Here is an 18,554-nt window from a genome sequence, read left to right on the forward strand (position 1 = left end):
CCCAGATGTGTTTCATGACAAACCTGGTGTCATTAAAGGTTTTGAACACCATTTAGATGTGACAGACACTTCACCCTACAAGAAACGGCCTTACCCGATACCTGGAAAATACCTGGAAGAAACTCTTTAGGCAACTTTAGGCAACCTTTGCAAGTAGGCGACCTGGTATTCATCTGTAGACTTGCAGTCTTTCATCCGGAGCAAAGGATCTATGCCAAATTCTTTCCCTTGTTTGTAGGATCCTAGAGGATTATTACAGCACTAGGTAACAGTGCCTACGAGGTGGAAAAACTGAATGACGACGTCGAGGGAATTTTCAACGCTGCCAACCTCAAGAAATACTTTGAAAGAAGATTGATGAAAAAGAAAATCTTGTACCAATTTCCTTTTTCCCTGAGCAGGGGGAGGGGAATTAAGCGGGAATGCGACTACGACATTCTCTGTTAAAGTATTTCTAACTTAACTCCTTCTTACACCCGTCTGAAAGAGTTTGAAAAGACCGCTGTGCGCGCAGGCAGCGGAAGTGACAGCAAGGCATGCAACCGTTCGCTGCAGAGAGCCCAGCCAAGGCTATGTGACGTCACTATCGAATTTTCCATTCCTTCTATTTCAGTATCTCAAGAATGGAATGTGCTATTAAAATTCCAGTCACGCCATGGTGTAACCCCTTATCACAAATGATAATGTACCAAGTTTAATAAAATTCGGCGGTAGGATAGCCGACTATTTAAAGGTAGAAATTTCATGAATTTGAAACCACATGGTCTGGCCTACAGATATAAAAAGGAGCCCACTGGGTTAGCAGAAATCAGTGTCTTCGTGTATTACCAGCTGCCAAGATGTGCGGGTCAGCTGTAGAAAATTATATTTGAGGTCGTTACCCTGCCCGGCTGAGTGCCGATGACAGACGTATTACAAAGTACGAGTGTTCCAGTTTAAATTTCTAAGTGTCAGAGGTGCGAACCTAGGACTCTAACTTCGTGTGAGATAGGAGGTGATAAATTACCTCAAGTGCTTAATAGTGATTGACTTGTATAAACTGTGACACTTGAGTAACAGAATTCATTTCGTAAAGGGATCAACTAAAAGGGCTTAAATAATTGTCGTTCTCTCTACAAGCAAACAATCGCGAAGTGACTTGTGTAATTAATTTGAGCTCGTAAAGACTGTGCATTAAATTATTTCACAGGACTGTTTCGCATGAACAGCACTTTGTCTTATTCTCGCATGACTGTGCCTTCGTAACATAATTTATTTGCAAAACTGTGCTTAACGTTTCTCATAAAACTGTGCTTTAGAATATTTCACAAGACTGTGCCGCAGTGAAAGAACTAAATTCCTATTCGTGAGACTGTGTCTTCACAACAGTGTTCATTTCACAAACTGTGCCTTAACTTGTATGCAAAAGACTGTGCCTTCGTTACGGCATTTACCATGTCTTAGTGACATAATTTGATTCCTTTTGTCAGACTGCCCAAGTGACAGTGTCCCCTCCATTTCGTAAGACTGAGCCTTAGCGTCAGAGAAGGTTCCAGACTTTGTAAATTGTGTTGCCCCATTAACTTAAATTTCTTCGACGTGTGTATCAGACGACAATTACTTCATATTTTTGAACTGTGCTAATCTTTCTTTTCATCATGAATTGTGATAATAGATCAATATGAATTTCTTCGAGAAGTGCATCGAATGACTAACATATTATTTGCGTTGAACCTTATTAACTGTGGAGCATGAAGATTATACGAACAGTGTCGTGTAATAATTTTCAGTGCAATGCGGTAGAGAAGTGTCGTATCAGATCCTACTGACATGCTGTGTGAAGTCTAAACACTTCTTTACTCCCTTCATGGGATATCAGTCGATTACAGCCTAAATTAAATATTCCACGCTGCTCGCTGATATCACCAGACGTCAGACTCCCGCGTTCGAGTCTCAACAGAACTTCAAGAACCGTCAACCGCCGCAGAATAACGTGGTGTCATGGTGCCGAGAGGAGTTCCATGGTGAGGGGCAAAGAGTACGACAACGTAGTAGATCACCGACGCCGACGCCGAGGGACAGCGTCTCTCCCTACCTCTGCCTGGACTTTCTAAACCCGTACTGCTCCTCTGTAAAAGGTGATATAATTGGTCTAACATGAATAAACACAAGGTTCAACATAATAGGAATTTATTCTACTACCCTTCTCTCTCTGGTTTTCCTAGTATGGACCGCACACGCCCTCGCGTCAACCCATGCTCTCCGCTGAATTAAAATATGGGCGTTCCGGTTTCAACACTGATCAATGAAATACACCGATAGTTGTTGCAATACTTCCTGTTCCCTTGTTTATAGGTAGGTGCAATTACTGCTTTCGTCCAATCAGAAGGTTCTTTACTAACATTGCATGCTAATTACTAGGGCAAGGCATTTAATAACCAAAAAATAGCTAGAAAGTGCAAAATATATTATGCATTTATGACCTAAAATGGTTAAATATAACACAAAATTTGAAAACATGAACAATAAATTATTCGTAAATCACATATTTATTAATCATTTAAGAAGCAGTGAGCTGATTTGAGAGAGAATTTTAATGGATGACGGTGCATTAAGTTTAACTTGTTTTTGTCACTAACGAAGTAAATACCACTTTGACACCCCTGGTGAAAAAATGAAATATTTCAGTACTGGCATATTCTTCAAATCTTCTCCTAGCAAATAGGTGGCATTTAATTAGCAAAGAATATTTCAGAAAACAAACCTCAGTGGGTGATTACAATAAATTCCAATTGAAATGCATAATTAAAACTTCGCGTAAGTTCTCAAATGAAAATGATTGACTAATGTCTGCAAGTAACGATTTGTACATGGAGAAAAGCTTCTCTCTCTACCTTAACTGAAACAATTGGTGCATACTGAAAGTAAGCAATATCTTCCGGATTCAGTTCACAGCCAGTAAGAACATTTTCAGCTGACAATGCTTTGCTAATAGAACACACCCACTGTTCTTTTGCAACACCTTATTCAATTTCACATATGCAACTTCACCCACTTTACCACACACACACCCACCCACAATTCAGATCACTCACAACTTAGTATTTTTCTGGAGCACTTATTGCATTAGGAAGGGATCCAAAAATGGTTTTTATGTAGGTAAGTTTGCCTGAATTTTTTTGTCAGGCAAGAGTTCCTACGCTCTTTTTATTGATCCAGCCTCAGTTTTGTCAGAGGAATCGACCACTTTCTTTACAGCTTCAAAGTTCTCGCACTAACAACAACAAGTCTCAATAAATGTTCCCCATCTAGTCAAAACAGGTGAAAAGAGAAAGGGAATATCTGGAGCTTCTGGTTTGAACACTAGAAATCTAGACGGGCCTTTCAAGAACACTTTCCTTATGCACCCAATTAACTTGTCAACTTCAGGAAATTTTGGTCGTACTTCCTCCGCAGTCCGATGTAACGCATCAGCTAGGCATGTGACATGCACTATTTTCGGGAAGAGTGCACGGAAGGAATTTGCAGCTTTTATCGTGTAGGGTACTGCATCTGTTACAAAAGCAGTACATTGTCATTCCGAATGCCATCGGCCCACAATAGTCTCGAAGACTGGTCAAACATTTTGCTGATTGTTGAGCAGTTAGCTTTGTCCAGTTGCTCACAATGTAGTAGAAATGGTTCTGCAGTATTTACTGCTTCCAGCAAGCCTACAATAACGTCGACTATATATCGTCCCATACTGTCTGTGGTTTAATCTAAGCATTCCCATATGTTTCCTCCTCCTACCCTTTTCCTTATTTCTTGTAACGCTTTGTCATAGCACCTTCCAACGTACCTGGGATCTAGTATAGATTTTTCAGTCTTCTAAGAATGTACGCAGCTTTGGATGGTTCAAATTGTACAGTGGAATATGGGCGCTTAAACATGCTGTACACAGTTTCTCACAAAACGGAGAAAATGTTGAAGATTAACCCAGTAGTGTCTGGTCTAAGTCACGGTTTCTTTTATTTTCAAGTTACTACAGACCACGTTTAGGTTTTTCTGGCGACACATGTTGTTCAACTGTAAACTTATTTTCTGCTGAAACTCGTACATCACACACTTTGCAAAACAATATTTTCCCATCAGCGGAAAAAATATTTTCTCAATATTGTGAAACAAATTGTTTTAATTTAGATAATGCACTTCCTTTAACTTTGGGCATCTTGCAGTTCTACTAGTCAACAAAAGAACGCAGTCGACTATTAGCGCGTGGGCGACTTACTTCCTTCTCATCTAGCTGAAGATACGGATCACGCCCAGCTTAGACGAGTCCAGTATGTGTCTTACGTACTGTATGTGGGAAGTAGGTTCAGTTTACAGTATTGTTATCAATAAATCTCCATCTGTTTGATTACTCTACTTTATTTCAGGATGGCCAAGTCAATGCACATACACGTATAATTAAACACAAACAATTCTAACCTGTTATGAATGGCCACACACTAATTACCAGTCTATTTACAAACCTCGCTTCTGTACACACACCCGGGAGTCCCGGCCGGCTGCTACCTGGGAACGTCTATAATCATTACTTTCACTTTCCCCCAAGTCCAGTCACCTTCTACAGCCACTGTGCGTAGACAGCTGGATTCGAACACAGTGCCCCTGGGTATACAACACACGACGACTGTTCGTCGGTTCGACTCCAATGATAGTCCGGTACTTCACACAATCACATGAAGTGAACAACAATCAGCAACGCTGAACAGTATCCAACAGCAGGACGATACTCACAACAGCGAATATTAACACACGTTCAGTTATCCTCACACTCATAATAACTGCCTCAATCACTGATTCACGGCGGTACTCAATCCACAGAAGTACACACACACAGTAATCCTGAGGTAGTACACAGCCTTACGTTCTGCCGCCTCCAGTTACACACTCACTGGTCTCTCCGACACTACATCAACAGCTCGCTCGCAGGGGCCTTGTATTTATACCTCGATGTTGAGCCACTAGAACATTCAGTGTTCGGCTGGAGATCGAACCTTCCCGGCGTATCTTCCAAAAAGAGCATGGAGAAACTAGATGAAGGGAACAATAGAGGAAGGACCATGGCATGTCCTCGGGTGGGTTGGGAAGTTCCCCGAGCTGCCTGCAGCAAGGTTGACGGTCGCTTGAGTACGTAACAGTATGTTTACTTGGAAGTGTAATCGAGTTAAAAATACTCTTGCCTTGAAAACTAGGGACAGCAGGTTAAGCTGCAAGTCTATTTTAATTCTTTAGCAAGTTATTTGCGTAAGTTATCCATAATAGACAAGGACTATAAATATAAATAATATTAATTAAATATTCAAAATATAACAAAATGTAACACTTTCCAGAAAACTATTAGAAATGCAAAAACATGACATAAAATTGCTCGAAAAATGATCTGAAAGGGGCGTACTATATTGTTTTACATTTTATTTTTTACATCCGGGTATGGTTCACATTTAACTTTTTAAGACGGTGATGTGTAACTAGTGACTTGTTCCACCGTCTGGTAGCAGCACACGAACAGGGGCCAACGAGTGCGCTCGTCATAGCCATTTCATAACAGCAGTGTCAGTGTAGGAGCAGACAACACGGAAAGCAACCGTCAGGGAAAGCGCTATATGACTTGGTTCTTATGGAACTGCAGAAATTCATCGGCGCTTGGTGGAAGTCTGTGGGGAACATGCACCGTCACGGAAAACAGTCTAGAACTGGGTGGAAGGTTGGAAAACAGGGCGCACATCCGTGGACAAGGGAACCAGTTCTGAAGGAATATGACAGTGTCAACACCAGTCAACACTCCCCGGGTCGAAGAGGCCATACAAGGAAACAAATGCATCACATTTACGGAAATGGAAGCAGGCACGGGAATTAGCCGAAACACCCTGCAGCGGATCGTGCATGGCCACTTGCAGTTGGGGAAGGTCTCATTCACGTGGGTGCCTAGACTCTTGTCTGCAGACGAAAAGCAGAAGAGTGTGGACGTATGCAGAGAACTTTTACAACGCTGTGATCAAGATCCAGCCGACTTCATAGCTAGGCTTGTGACTGGTGATGAGACATGGATCCATTACCATGAGCTACAAATGAAACAACAATCGTTGCAATGGAAGCAGAGGGGTAATCCACCGCTAAAGAAATGTCGAACAGTGCTATCAGTTGCCAAGCGAATGGCGGCGATGTTCTGGGACACAAAAGGCATCATCCTCATTGACTGGCTGGAATTTGGGGCCACGATTAACAGTGCAGCATATGTGGCAACCCTTAAGCGCTTACGTCGTGCCATTCAAACTAAGCGGCCAGGAAAATGGGCTAAAGGTGTGCCTCTGCAACATGACAATGCCCGGCCCCAACTAGCCGAGAGACCACCGCTGCCATTGATCAAATGGGATTCACCACCACCTCAAAGTCTACAATAGCCCAACGGTACTATCATATCCTTGGTGTTGACTCTGATTATGATGTCTCTCAGTGCTCCATAAAACTCGTCATTTTCATCCGCATCTGCACCCTCACATGGTGAATATACTGAGGCTATTCTCCTCCTAAATCCTCCAACATCTAAATCTACCCATATCATTAGCTCATTGTTGTGCCTAAGGAAACTTTGTTGCGTGCAGTAGTATTGCTGGTGAGCAATCCTACACCTCACTCTGCCCTTTCTAACAAGTGTTACGAATACTGTAAACTTAGTACATGAAATAGAGTCTTTTACCTGGAAAAATTCAAGGTAATTCAGGAAATTAGCTTACTATACCGGCACATTCTTCTAACGTCACTTAATCCGAATTTGGAACATTTCACCAAAAAACTTCCACAACCCCTCCCCCACCCAAAAAAATTGAAAGAACCCTACCAAAATGTGAATTAAAAACATTTTTGTGCGTATTTTTGGGAAATAATACTTAGAAATATGGAAAACAGACAAAAAGGGTCCTATGACATTTTGACGTACGACGAATGGGATGAGGGGGGGGGGGGCTTGCCTGGGGATTTAGGACCTCTTTGCCGCGGGCTCCATGCGCTAAGTTATGCAACTCCGCTTAACCACTTACGGCGTTTACGTTCGCTCTCCCGTCTCCACCCTCCACCTTTTACTTGAAAACTTTTCTCCCACCTCATTCTTCTTCACAGCATCTGTAAGTCCCCAGCACCGTATCTCTTCTTAATCAAGACATAAGCTGGGGGGAGGGGGGAGTACTTTCGACTTTGAAACCTAGGAAACAGGACATTTTACAGTCAAAGTTAATGATTGGAGGTTTGAAATTTACGATAAAAAGCAAGAAAATACTTACGTGTAATAATATTACTAGGCAGTTGAAGCATTAATTAATAGTAACAGAACTGGGCGAGTTGGCCGTGCGGTTAGGGGCGCGCAGCTGTGAGCTTGCATCTGGGAGATAGTGCGTTTGAGCCCCCTCTGTTAGCAGCCCTGAAGACGGTTTTCCTTGGTTTCCCATTTTAACACCAGGCAAATGCTGGGTCTGTTCCTTAATTAAGGCCACGGCCGCTTCCTTCCCACTCAGAGGCCTTTCCTATCTCGTCGTCGCCATAAGACTGATCTGTGTCAGTGCGACGTAAAGCGACCTGTAAAAAAGTAGCACAGGGTCAGTCTAGGCGCAAAGGAGAAAAATGAGGACAGAGATGCATTAGTTGTTCGTATGATTTATTTCATTTCTACAGGTCGAGTATTTTTGTGAAAAGTGAAAGCTTTTTATCTTCAAATTAGTAACATACGACATAACGTGATGGTTTGAAAAAATACACTTCTCCACCTAATGCAAAGTTTTCGAAAAAATAAAGATTGAAGAATAATTACAAATCTGAGTTTGTTTTGCGGGATAAGTTTAAAGAAAAGTGGGCCGAAATGTTCTATCCTACTCCTCGAATGCAACAAGTCATCCGAGAATATCCCAGAGGATATCATCGAAGATCGGAATGCAGATGATCCACAAAAGTGGAACTCGAATTGCTCATTGAGATCGTTGATCAAGGTGATGGGCACATTTTAGAGAAATCGTGTGAACCTGAAGATTTAGTTTGTACAGAGCCCCATTCCCCGTCTCAAAAAATGAATAAGCCAGGTTAGGCTATTTTTACCTCCTATTTTTGTCTCCGTTTCTTAATCAAACAAACCAATTAATCGCTCAATAAACCGAAGTTGCCAGGTTTGGTCAAAAACGAAATAATTTCCCAAACATATTTCAACTAATGTTTGATTTTTACGGGAAGATTTGGCAACTATGCAATCATTAAAACGATTGTTTTATCGCTTGATCGATCAATGGATCAAACATTCGATCAATCCATCAATCAATCCACTTTAAAATAGGGCTCGAAACAAATTACACTTTCGTCACGCATTAACTTAATTTTCAGCTTGACTGGAACAAATTACACCTTCGTCACGCATTAACTTAATTTTCAGCTTGACTGGCAAGTATTTCTGTATGAAATATGTTTCAGACTTGCGTGAAACCCACGGAGCAACATTCACGGATCTGATAGTGATCAAATTGACATAGATGGGCTTGGGCCCTCGGTTGCAGTCAAGCGGAGACTCAGATTTGTAAAAAAAAAAAAAAAAAATAAAAAAAAAAAAAGGGTTCTTTTTTCTTTCAAACGTTTTCATTGGTAGGGGCAGTTTATTTCCTCCCAAACCATCACGTAATGTCGTATATACCTAATTTTAGTAGAAAAAGTTTTCAGTTTCCACGAAAATATGGTTCTTGACATGTACAAATGAAATAAATAATACGAACAACAAGTGCATTTTTCTCCTTTTTTCTACTTTTCGGCTTGACTTGAGTAGAAACCTAGGCTCTGTACTATTAAAACATGTTTAATGTGCCTTGTAGCATGAATTCCCATATGTATTTTCTTCGTTTATATCGTAATTTATTCAACTTTCAACCATTAACTTCGACTGCAAAAAATCCTGTTCCCAAGTTTTTAATATTGAAAGTACTCCCCTCTCTTATGTATTGTTTAAGAAGGTTTAGGGGTTGGGTACTTTCAGATGCTGAAAGGATGAGAGGTCGGAGGGTGGTGGCGGGAGAGCAAACGTAAACGACGTGAGTGGTTAAGCGGAGTTGCGTAACTTAGCACATGCAGCCCAGCGGCGCCGTCGTTCGTTCTACGACAAAATGTCATGGCTCTTTCTTTTTTTTTTTTCTGCAAATTTTGTCTACTTCCCGTATTCCTAGGTATTATTTCCCAAAAATACACACAAAAATGGTTTGAAAAATCCATATTTTAGGGGGTCTTCTGACAATTTTTGGGAAGTTGAGGGGGTGGGGGTGGGGGTAGAAATGTTATGTGGGAAGTTAAAAATTCAGATTCAGCGACCCAAGAAACATAAATTAAGGCAATTTCCAGAACTACCACGATTTTTTCCAGGTAAGATCCCCATATGATCTCCATTGCCTGGACTAAATCTCCTATCCCCCTACACGAATAACTCCCAACACATCCAGACGCGTACTAAACTGAAATATATGCAAAGTAATCCGTACTTCTTGTTGTTTCAGATGTGGGATAGGAAGGATCAAACCTGGCGAAATCTGTCACATCAAGAAGCCTCGCAAGCTGCCCTACCCTGAATGTTGTACAGATTGCATCGGTTATTGAAATGCCTTGCGTTAAAAATTAAAATTACTTTCAGTTCAGAATGATATTTTCATATTGTTCGCTCTTCATTCCCATCTCCTTTATGTCCTAAAACTCTTTCCTTCATGTATATTTTAATGTTTCATGAATATTGGTCCTCCTTTTGTTAGTCTGACGATCGTGCTATATTCTCTTTCCTCACGCACTTGCGAGGAAGCAACAGACTTGGGTGCAAAGATGGTGGGTGACATGAACTACAAATATAATCTTGCACGGTGAGCCATCGGGTGGCCAGTTAGGGTACCATTACTTCAATAGTGCTAAAATATCTTAATATGACAATACCGGATAGATTGCGGTTTTCAGCGCTTGATGTGAAAAACTTTTCAATATCATATTGTATGATTGTTGGCGCTCCGGCGTGTATCAGTGTTCGTCGCTAAATAATCTTACATTGCATTTATATTCTGAGAAAAATGTTATGCGCTGAACAAATTACCCAGCAAGATAATGACGTGGGAACTGATAAGGACCGCAAGTATTATAAAAGTCATGACCTGGCATCTGTGTTGTGGTTACCGTCAATGCCCCTTATGTTAAGAAATCAATGAAATACTCTACTGAATAGTGATACGTAAAACCAATAATAGTAACAAATATGGAACTCTAATGACAATCAAACTTGAGGGTCTGAATTGTTGAATGGTACCACACATTTTACAATCGGAAACTTGTGGACCTGTAGCGTAATGGTTATTGCGGTAGTCTTGAAATTGAAGATCATGAGTATTGAATCCAGTCGTCTTGTTTTTTTATTGTAAGATAATAATAATGTACGCGTCTGTGGTGTAGTGGTTACCGTGATTAGCTTCCACCCTCGGAGGCCCGGGTTCGATTCCCGGCTCTGCCACGAAATTTGAAAAGTGGTACGAGGACTGGAACGGGGTCCACTCAGCCTCGGGAGGTCAACTGAGAAGAGGGGGATTTGGTTCACACCTCAGCCATCCTCGAAATGGCTTTCCGTGGTTTACCTCTTCTCCTCCAGGCAAATGCCGGGATGGTACCTACCTTAAGGCTACGGCAACTTCCTTTCGTCCTCCTTGCCTATCCCTTCTAATCACGCCATCCCTCCATAAGGACCCTGTTCAGCACGGCAGGTGAGGCCGCCTGGGCGAGATACTGGTCCTTCTCCCCAGGTGTATCCCCCGATCCAAAGTCTGAAGCTGCAGGACACTGCCACAGAGGCGTTGTAGGTGGGAACCCTCGCTGAGTCCAAGGGAAAAATCGACCTTGGAGAGTAAACATATCAAGAAAGAAAGAAAGAAAGAAAGAAAGAAAGAAAGAAAGAAGATGATAATAATAATAGTAATCATGTTTTACCTAGTTCGAGAGCTGCAGTTGCTAAGTGCGGTCAGTATCCAGTATTGGGGAGGTAGTGGGTTCGAACCCCACTGTCGGTAGCCCTGAAGATGGATTTCCGTGGTTTCCCATTTTCACACCAGGTAAATGCTGGGGCTGTACCTTAATTCAGGCAGCTTCCTTCCCACTCGTAGCCCTTTCCTGTCCCATTGTCGCCATAAGACCTATATGTGTCGGTGCGACGTAAAAGAACTTGTAAAAATATGCTATTTTTCTTTACTTCCCACCAACTAAGGTTTTCGGAGACGACGAAGTGCCGGAATTTAGTCCCACAGGAATTATTTTACGAGCCAGTAAGTCTGCCTACACGAAGCTGATGTGCACCTTCAAATACCAGCGGACTGAGCAGGATCGAACCTACCAAATTGGGATCAGAAGGCAAGCGCCTCAACCGTTCTGAGCCACTCAGCCCGGCGCAAAGAAATTATTTCAGGTTATTATTGGCACCAGTTCAATTACTTTAATACGTATGTACGATAATTCTCTATGCACAAATTTGTGAAAGAGGTTTTAGGAAATTCTGAACACTTCTTCCTTGTCAGGAACATCGTAGTTCACTCACGTAACCCCAATGTGTATTATGTATGGACAGTTATGTATTTCTATTTTCAGAGGGGGCCGATAACCTTTGATGTTAGGCCCCTTTAAACAACAAACATCATCATCATCATCATCATCATATTTTCAGAGGTAAAACTGAAACTTCTAGGGACAGCAAAAGCGAGATAGTAGAGTTCGGGAAGATCGGCCGTACCGAAGGAGAAAAAGAAGAAGTCAAAATAATGGACCTAAACTCCTGTTCCTTAATAACAGCTTCTCTTTCCCGAAATTTTAATAAATTATGCATGTCCCCTCCGGCGCTTTTTTTGAATGGTTAATGCTTCGTGGCTCTTCTCTTTCTTTTGCCGATACCTTCATTCTTAGAAGTGTCGGACCTCTTCCATTTTCCTTCTGATTAGTGTTAATAGAGGATGGTTAGTGAGTTGTACTTCCTCTTAAAACAATAATCACCACACGTCATGGTAAACGTACTGACCTTCGGCTCAGAGGGACCTGGTGCGATTCCCGACTGAGTCGGAGATTTTAATCGCGTCTGTTAATTCCTGTATAACAGGGTCTGCGGGTTTCTGTTCGTATTCGTACGCCTCTTCATATTCAATCAACACTTCACACGACAAACAACCACAGAAACACGCTGTAGTGAAAATATCCCTCCACACAGGGTTGGTATTAGGAAAGGTATCCGGCCACTAAACTAGGCCCAGGTAAATGGGAAAAGGCCAGAAAGAAGAGGAGAGGGTACTTGTTAAATATCCTTCCCAGAACCTAGGTGGTTCCTCAAACAAATTCTGTTTTTAATTTCTAAATCATAAAGAAAGGCTCGGCTAGAATAATGCTCGTTTCGAAGTTTATGAAGGAGGCATTTCATATTTTAAAATATCATTCTTAATTATTATGATTGAACAATTATTATAAGAATATTTCAAATGAGTGGAGACGCATTAAACTTGCAAGTCAACATTATGACTACTAGTTAATTCAGGACATGCTGTAGGGTAGGATAAATATTAAAAATCAAATAACACCTGCAATATGCTTCAAAATTTATATTTATTTTTGAATATATACATTTTTTCTTTCTTCGAGTAAATCTGTTCTGTCCTTTCTTACATAGATTTTTTCTACTGTCTTCGCTGTTTAATGTCATCACATACTAAGAGTTTTCCTTCCATTGTACCGGCAACGATAAGTGGTGCTATCTTCTCAGAAGCTAAAGCATTACGTGGCGACACACGCTGCATAGTTTACGAACCAGATTTTCATCAGCTAAACGTCTTAGTTTAGGATTGTTTTGACGATAAACAATGTCACGCTCATTGCAGGCAGCATGTAACATATTAATACCAGGATCACCATGTGCCAAGTGGACGTTAAGTCGTGGTCCAGGGCCACAGTACTGGTAGATAGGAATATGAAGCTCAAAAGGAAGATTATTCACCTTGTTGATGAGTCTATGCACAGCATGCTTCCTCACCTTTCTCATAGCACGTTTCTTCACCTTTTTCTGCAACAACTTGCTTGCTCTTTCCGCAGCCATGATAAGTGTTTAAAAGCGAAGACAACTCGTTAGTTTTAGGTCTGTGATACAGTTTAATGAGTTGACATGTACGGCACTGTCTCACTGAAGGTCTCCTAGTTAACTCACTTCTTCGTGATGTAAACTACACGTTTGAAGCTCTGACAAAACAGGATCTTGAGTCCACTCACGTGGCACCTTATCCCAGATCTTTTACAGCATTCGCAGCTACATTGACCAAAAATGCCTTTGGTAATGCATTCAACTCTTCTTCAGTAAAAGTGTTTAGTTTTTTTGCAAGCATAAAACTTATCGATTGCCTTTTCAACTGCGTTACGCTTAGTATCGCATAGAAATGACATGATGTCTTTACTCTACAAATGTTTCTTTCACACTGACGTCATTTCGACACTGTAATTTACATTAAATTGTTCAACTACCGGCATGCAGTGCAACGCAACCAATCAAAGAGCATACACACATATCGTAAAGACTGTTTAATTGTTTCTCCACTATGCTCCTTGTGAAGAGTTTTACATGACTGAGATCCTAATTGATGCATGTTGATAATTTCACACGTTGATAGTAGATACACAACCATTCCTTCTTTTCACAACCCTTTAAGAAACAAGATCAGCTCTTGACAAATGAGCGTTCAGGTCTGAGATTTTTAGTTTTATTTATGACATACAATTTATAGGTGTTTTCTATGAACGAATGACTTAACACCTTAACGAGGTTAATGAGGTTTTCGGTTCTGAACACATAGTTTTATTCGTTAAGTAATGTGAACATTATAGTAGACAAATAAAACTCTCTAGTGTTCAAATCTATACGCTTGAAATGTTACAATCATAAATTCAGTGTTCTAAGTAACAAAAACCTGTTGAAAGGGCGACTAAAACGGTGCCGCCTGAGTAGCCATTCGAGCCAGTCAGCGTAACAGATTAATTTTTTGTTACTATGTTCGATTCATGGCAGGGTCATGGATTTCTTTTTCTCAGTATCGCTCTGCCTGTCGTAAGTAGTGGCTAAAAGATTAAAATTATTTTATTTTCATCTGGAGTGGGGAAAATAATAGTTGTAAGTAATAAACGTATTGTCTCATGTACACTTATTTGACTCAATCTAGATTCCGCGGCAACAACATACTGTCAGTTAGCGCATTAATTGTAATTACTAAATTTATGATTTCCGTTTTATTCAATAATTTTGTTATGGCTATGTTCGATTCATAGCCAGGTGAGAGAATTTTTTCTTCATGGTGTCCCCCTGTCGTAAGTAGGACTAGAAGGGGAAAATCATTTTATAAACAAGTTAAGTCAACAACAGACATATAAATACATTTTCAGTCCCTCTCCCCTCTCTCTACCGACACAGCTGAATAGAGGTTTGAACCAGTCCTTTTGCAACGAAAAGACCAGCGCTCTCCGAGCCATTCTGTATAACCGAGTAAGTATATACAGTTGTGTGTGCGTTATGATTAATTTTTTTAGAATCCTCTCCGTGGCGAGGAGGCGCTGTTTATAGTTATGTGTATGTCGGATGGGGACGTAAAGCTTTGTGCTAACCTCACAATGCTATTCGATAAAAGAAATGGTACGTGTTATTACCCAGTCCCTTCCTACTGTCATACAACATGTCATTCATTCTATCTATCCGTAATTAGGCCCAGACAATGAGGAGGAGGAGGAGAAGGAGGAGGGAGAGCATCTATATGTCGGATGGAGACGTAAAGCCTTAAGCAGACCTCACGATAACACAGATGCGCAACTATGTATGGAGATATGCGTTCTTCGAAAAGGAGGAGGTGGAGTTTTCATAGTTATTAGTCCGTCGGATGAAGTCGTAAAGCCTTAAACTGGGCCAATCCCCCTCCAAAATAGCGTTCGTCGGATAGTGACGTAAAGCCATGTGCAGACTGCACAACTACGCTTTCTGTCGGGTGGAAACGTAAAGCCTAAATACATTTCATCAACAAAATGGGGACAGGGATAGGTATAGCTGAAAACAGGATTGAACCAGTTTTTTCGTCGTTCATTTCATCTTTTTATCTTCCCTGCATCATGAAATGCATCCAGAGCCTATCCGTAAAACTAGGAGAGGTAAAAGGTACTCAAATCCTCCTACCGAGAAAATAAAAAAATGTAAGAGGACAAATGAACATGCGCACAATACGGAAAGGAAAAGAACAAAATTACGTAAGCATGCCTGCCATAATAAAATACCAGAACATCAATAAGGTGCGGAAAGAAGAAGGGGACCATGCCAAACAAAGGGTAGGTGAACAAAACTGAAATCAGGTAAAATCTTACAGTCGATATACATCCCGTTTAACCCCCATTCTCACCTACTCGTATACCAGCACAAATGTTCAATCAACCACGACCGTCGAAAAGGGAGTGGTTACGTGCCTCCAAACCATGTTCCAAAAGAGCGCAATACTCGATACAATGGACAGAACGGAACGGATTTCCAAACATCATGACAAGCGTGCACGTAGATATCATTCCAATAACAGGAGCAGTATAATCCCAATACTCCACTCAACCTTACCATGGTCGAAATCCACATAGGGCGAGTGAAGACTCGCGTTGACACGCATTCGACTTGTACAGAAGATGAAGTTCCGAAAGGAACACATACATGTAATAATATCAGTGACCATCATGCCGTAGTGGAACAATACTATAAGACCCGTGCTGCTCCGGTAACTCGTCTTGAGATATCTGTCGTAGTTATATGTTTGCCTGCCCTTTTCAATGGTTTTGTAAACATTTAATAAGCTTATGGTACGCCGCAGTTCGTAGTCGAAATTCATCTATTATCAAGTCACCATACCGTCTGTTTGGAAAATCTATCCATATATTCGCTTTTTTATCCTGCAGTTCTTGATGTAAAAATTGGTATTGTGTCGTAGAATGCAATCTCATTTTTAATCGCAGTTCTATATCGAACGGTTTCTTGTGAGCTCATAGATTAGTCTCGAAGGGGCATTTCTTGCCAGGCAGAGAACTTCTTAAGATATATGGCACTCTTTATAGTGTAGCTAGCTTATCCTTCCCAGATAATGTCTAAGGCGTATGTCACGATGGGGTCTGTTTGTACGTAGACTTTTTTCTCTTAGGAGCATGTAAGTTATTATGAACGCTCTGCCATCTGTTGAATATATTTGGAAGCTCGGAAAGGTTAGAGGATCGAAGAGTATCTAGCAGGAAATTGTATTCTTCTGTGATCAGAGGAAGTGCATACTCTCTGGCTTGACAGGTAATAATCAAACGTGGCTGCATATATATCAGAATATTAATGAATGCGTCAGTCGCCTAGCAACCTTCTAAGTACAGATTGTATTGCGGGTTAGGATAAGCCTTCTCCTGGAATTGTTAGAGTGACCATTTAACGATTTGATTTTATGATTAGTCAAAGTTGACTGGGCTTACAGACCTGTCATAATCTCGTGATTTACCGGCGGGTAATTCTGGAGAGAATAAAACATAAATGAAGTAAACTGGTCCAGTAGAACGATTAGAACGGCCGGACGGATATGCCAAAGCTGTTTTTAGTAAACTCTTTTAATATACAGATAAGCACACAGACACATAGACACACTCTTCACCCACATAGCGGAACAACGGGGCACATCAGACCGAAACCAAAACATAATGCAAAAACAATCTCCCAAGCAGGAGGTTACGAGAAACCAAATGCAAGAGAACAATAATAATAATAATAATAATAATAATAATAATAACAATAATAATAATAATAATAATAATAACCGCGGACAGAAACCTCTACAGGAAAAAATTAATGGATGGAAAGTGCAACCAGAGAACGAAGTGAAAAAGAAGACTGGAGCAAAGTGGACAGAAGAACGAAAAAGGATCCACGGAGAAAGGATGAGAGCTGTTTGGCAACTCAGAAAACAGAATCGTTAGAGCTTTACGTGATCCATTGGGTCCATACGCACATAATAATAATAATAATAATAATAATAATAATAATAATAATAATAATAATAATAATAATAATAATAATAATAATATAACCATGACAGGATACCGTTTGCCTTGAATACATAATATATAGACAATACAGTACCTTCTCAAACAGTGAGAGGTGAATGAAGACTGCCAAGTTGCATGGAACTCCTACTTTCTAAAACAAGCCAAGAATACGTCAAGTCAGAAATTGTTGTTAACTACATCAACAGTTGCTCCCTAGCTACCAAACCTTTGCTCCCTTGCCACCAAACATTTGCTCCCTTGCTAGCAAACTTTCACCACACGGAATGACTGTCCTTTATTTACTTCTCGCAGCTTTCTACCGAGGACTTATTCGGGCGGTGCACAAGGCTGCCAACCTGTTCCTTTAGGAACTAAGCTCCCAGCTCAGAGCCGCGAAGCCTGGACAAGACCATTCGTCTGGACTGGTTAGGGTAGGGCCTCGACAAGACCAGTGATACTGGGACAAGCAAAGGGGGTCTGGGTTCGTAATCCCCTGGGTTGGAGCCACGAAGCGGACTTTGGCCTACAGATTCCTGAGGAAACACCATTGGTCTAGACTGGTTACCGTACGGCTTGGATTGGTATAGCGCATTCTATCTAAGCTAGTGGTGGAGAAGTGAATTTATAAATTTCGCTTTTTTCTTTCTGATAGAGATTGCAGCGCACTCTGCTTACTTGAAACTAGCAAATGTGCCCGTGCTTCGCTGCGGTATTCAACACTGTATACGGAATTCTCCGTAAATTACTGTAAAGAGAGTGAGTAAGATGATATTAAATCGCATTTTTTAAGTGCAGTTCGAGAAACAAATCAGGAAAGACGCCATACGTTGTTTCCGTTGTAAGGTAAGCATTGGGGTAGTTTTGTTGGTAATGGCAGGCCACATTTCCTACTGCTAATCACAATCGAGTTCCGGATTTTCTACTATAACGGCAGGCTCACTTGACAACTGCCATTCACAGTAGAGATAGAAAGTTTTCATTATAAAGACAGGCCCCTTTTCCTAATATCAGACACAATCGAGCTGGACAGATTCGATTAAAATCTAGAAATGCAGCGCTGTCTAAAGTATGAACAATCGAGGCACGACAATAAGTCACAGGACCAAAGTTGTAGATCTCTCCAAATTGAAGAACGATTGTGCTATCTGTTTTGTAATACGACTTACCGTTTAGTCACCAATTATTCCGAAACGAAGGCATGCACAGTCATCGAAATTGCATCCATATTTCAAAATTTTCCGGGGCCAAAAGTTATACATTTGAACAGCTTGGAATTTTTCCTCGAAGAAAAGAGTGTCCAGGTTTCGGGATTAGCACTCTCGTACATACGGAGTGATTAAGGAAAAAAGTATTACAGTTAAGGAAGTTAACATTAATAAATAATAGGATTATAACTGAGGACAGCCGGATAGGACAAATAAGTAAATACCAAGTGG

At 40.9% G+C, this 18,554-nt stretch overlaps 1 protein-coding gene across 1 annotated transcript in view; it reads left to right on the plus strand.

The window, feature by feature from the left end:
- LOC136866803 (uncharacterized) overlaps positions 1 to 9,677 on the plus strand; it is a 97,404-nt gene extending 87,727 nt beyond the window's left edge. Inside the window, exon 4 of the mRNA XM_068226669.1 lies at positions 9,537 to 9,677. Coding sequence (XP_068082770.1) covers positions 9,537 to 9,636 — 100 coding nt within the window. The 3' untranslated portion in view covers positions 9,637 to 9,677. The remainder of the gene's footprint in view (positions 1 to 9,536) is intronic.
- The last annotated feature ends 8,877 nt before the right edge of the window (positions 9,678 to 18,554 follow it).

This window comes from Anabrus simplex, chromosome 1, assembly GCF_040414725.1.
Source record: "Anabrus simplex isolate iqAnaSimp1 chromosome 1, ASM4041472v1, whole genome shotgun sequence".
In the NCBI taxonomy this organism is placed as follows: Eukaryota; Metazoa; Arthropoda; class Insecta; order Orthoptera; family Tettigoniidae; genus Anabrus; species Anabrus simplex.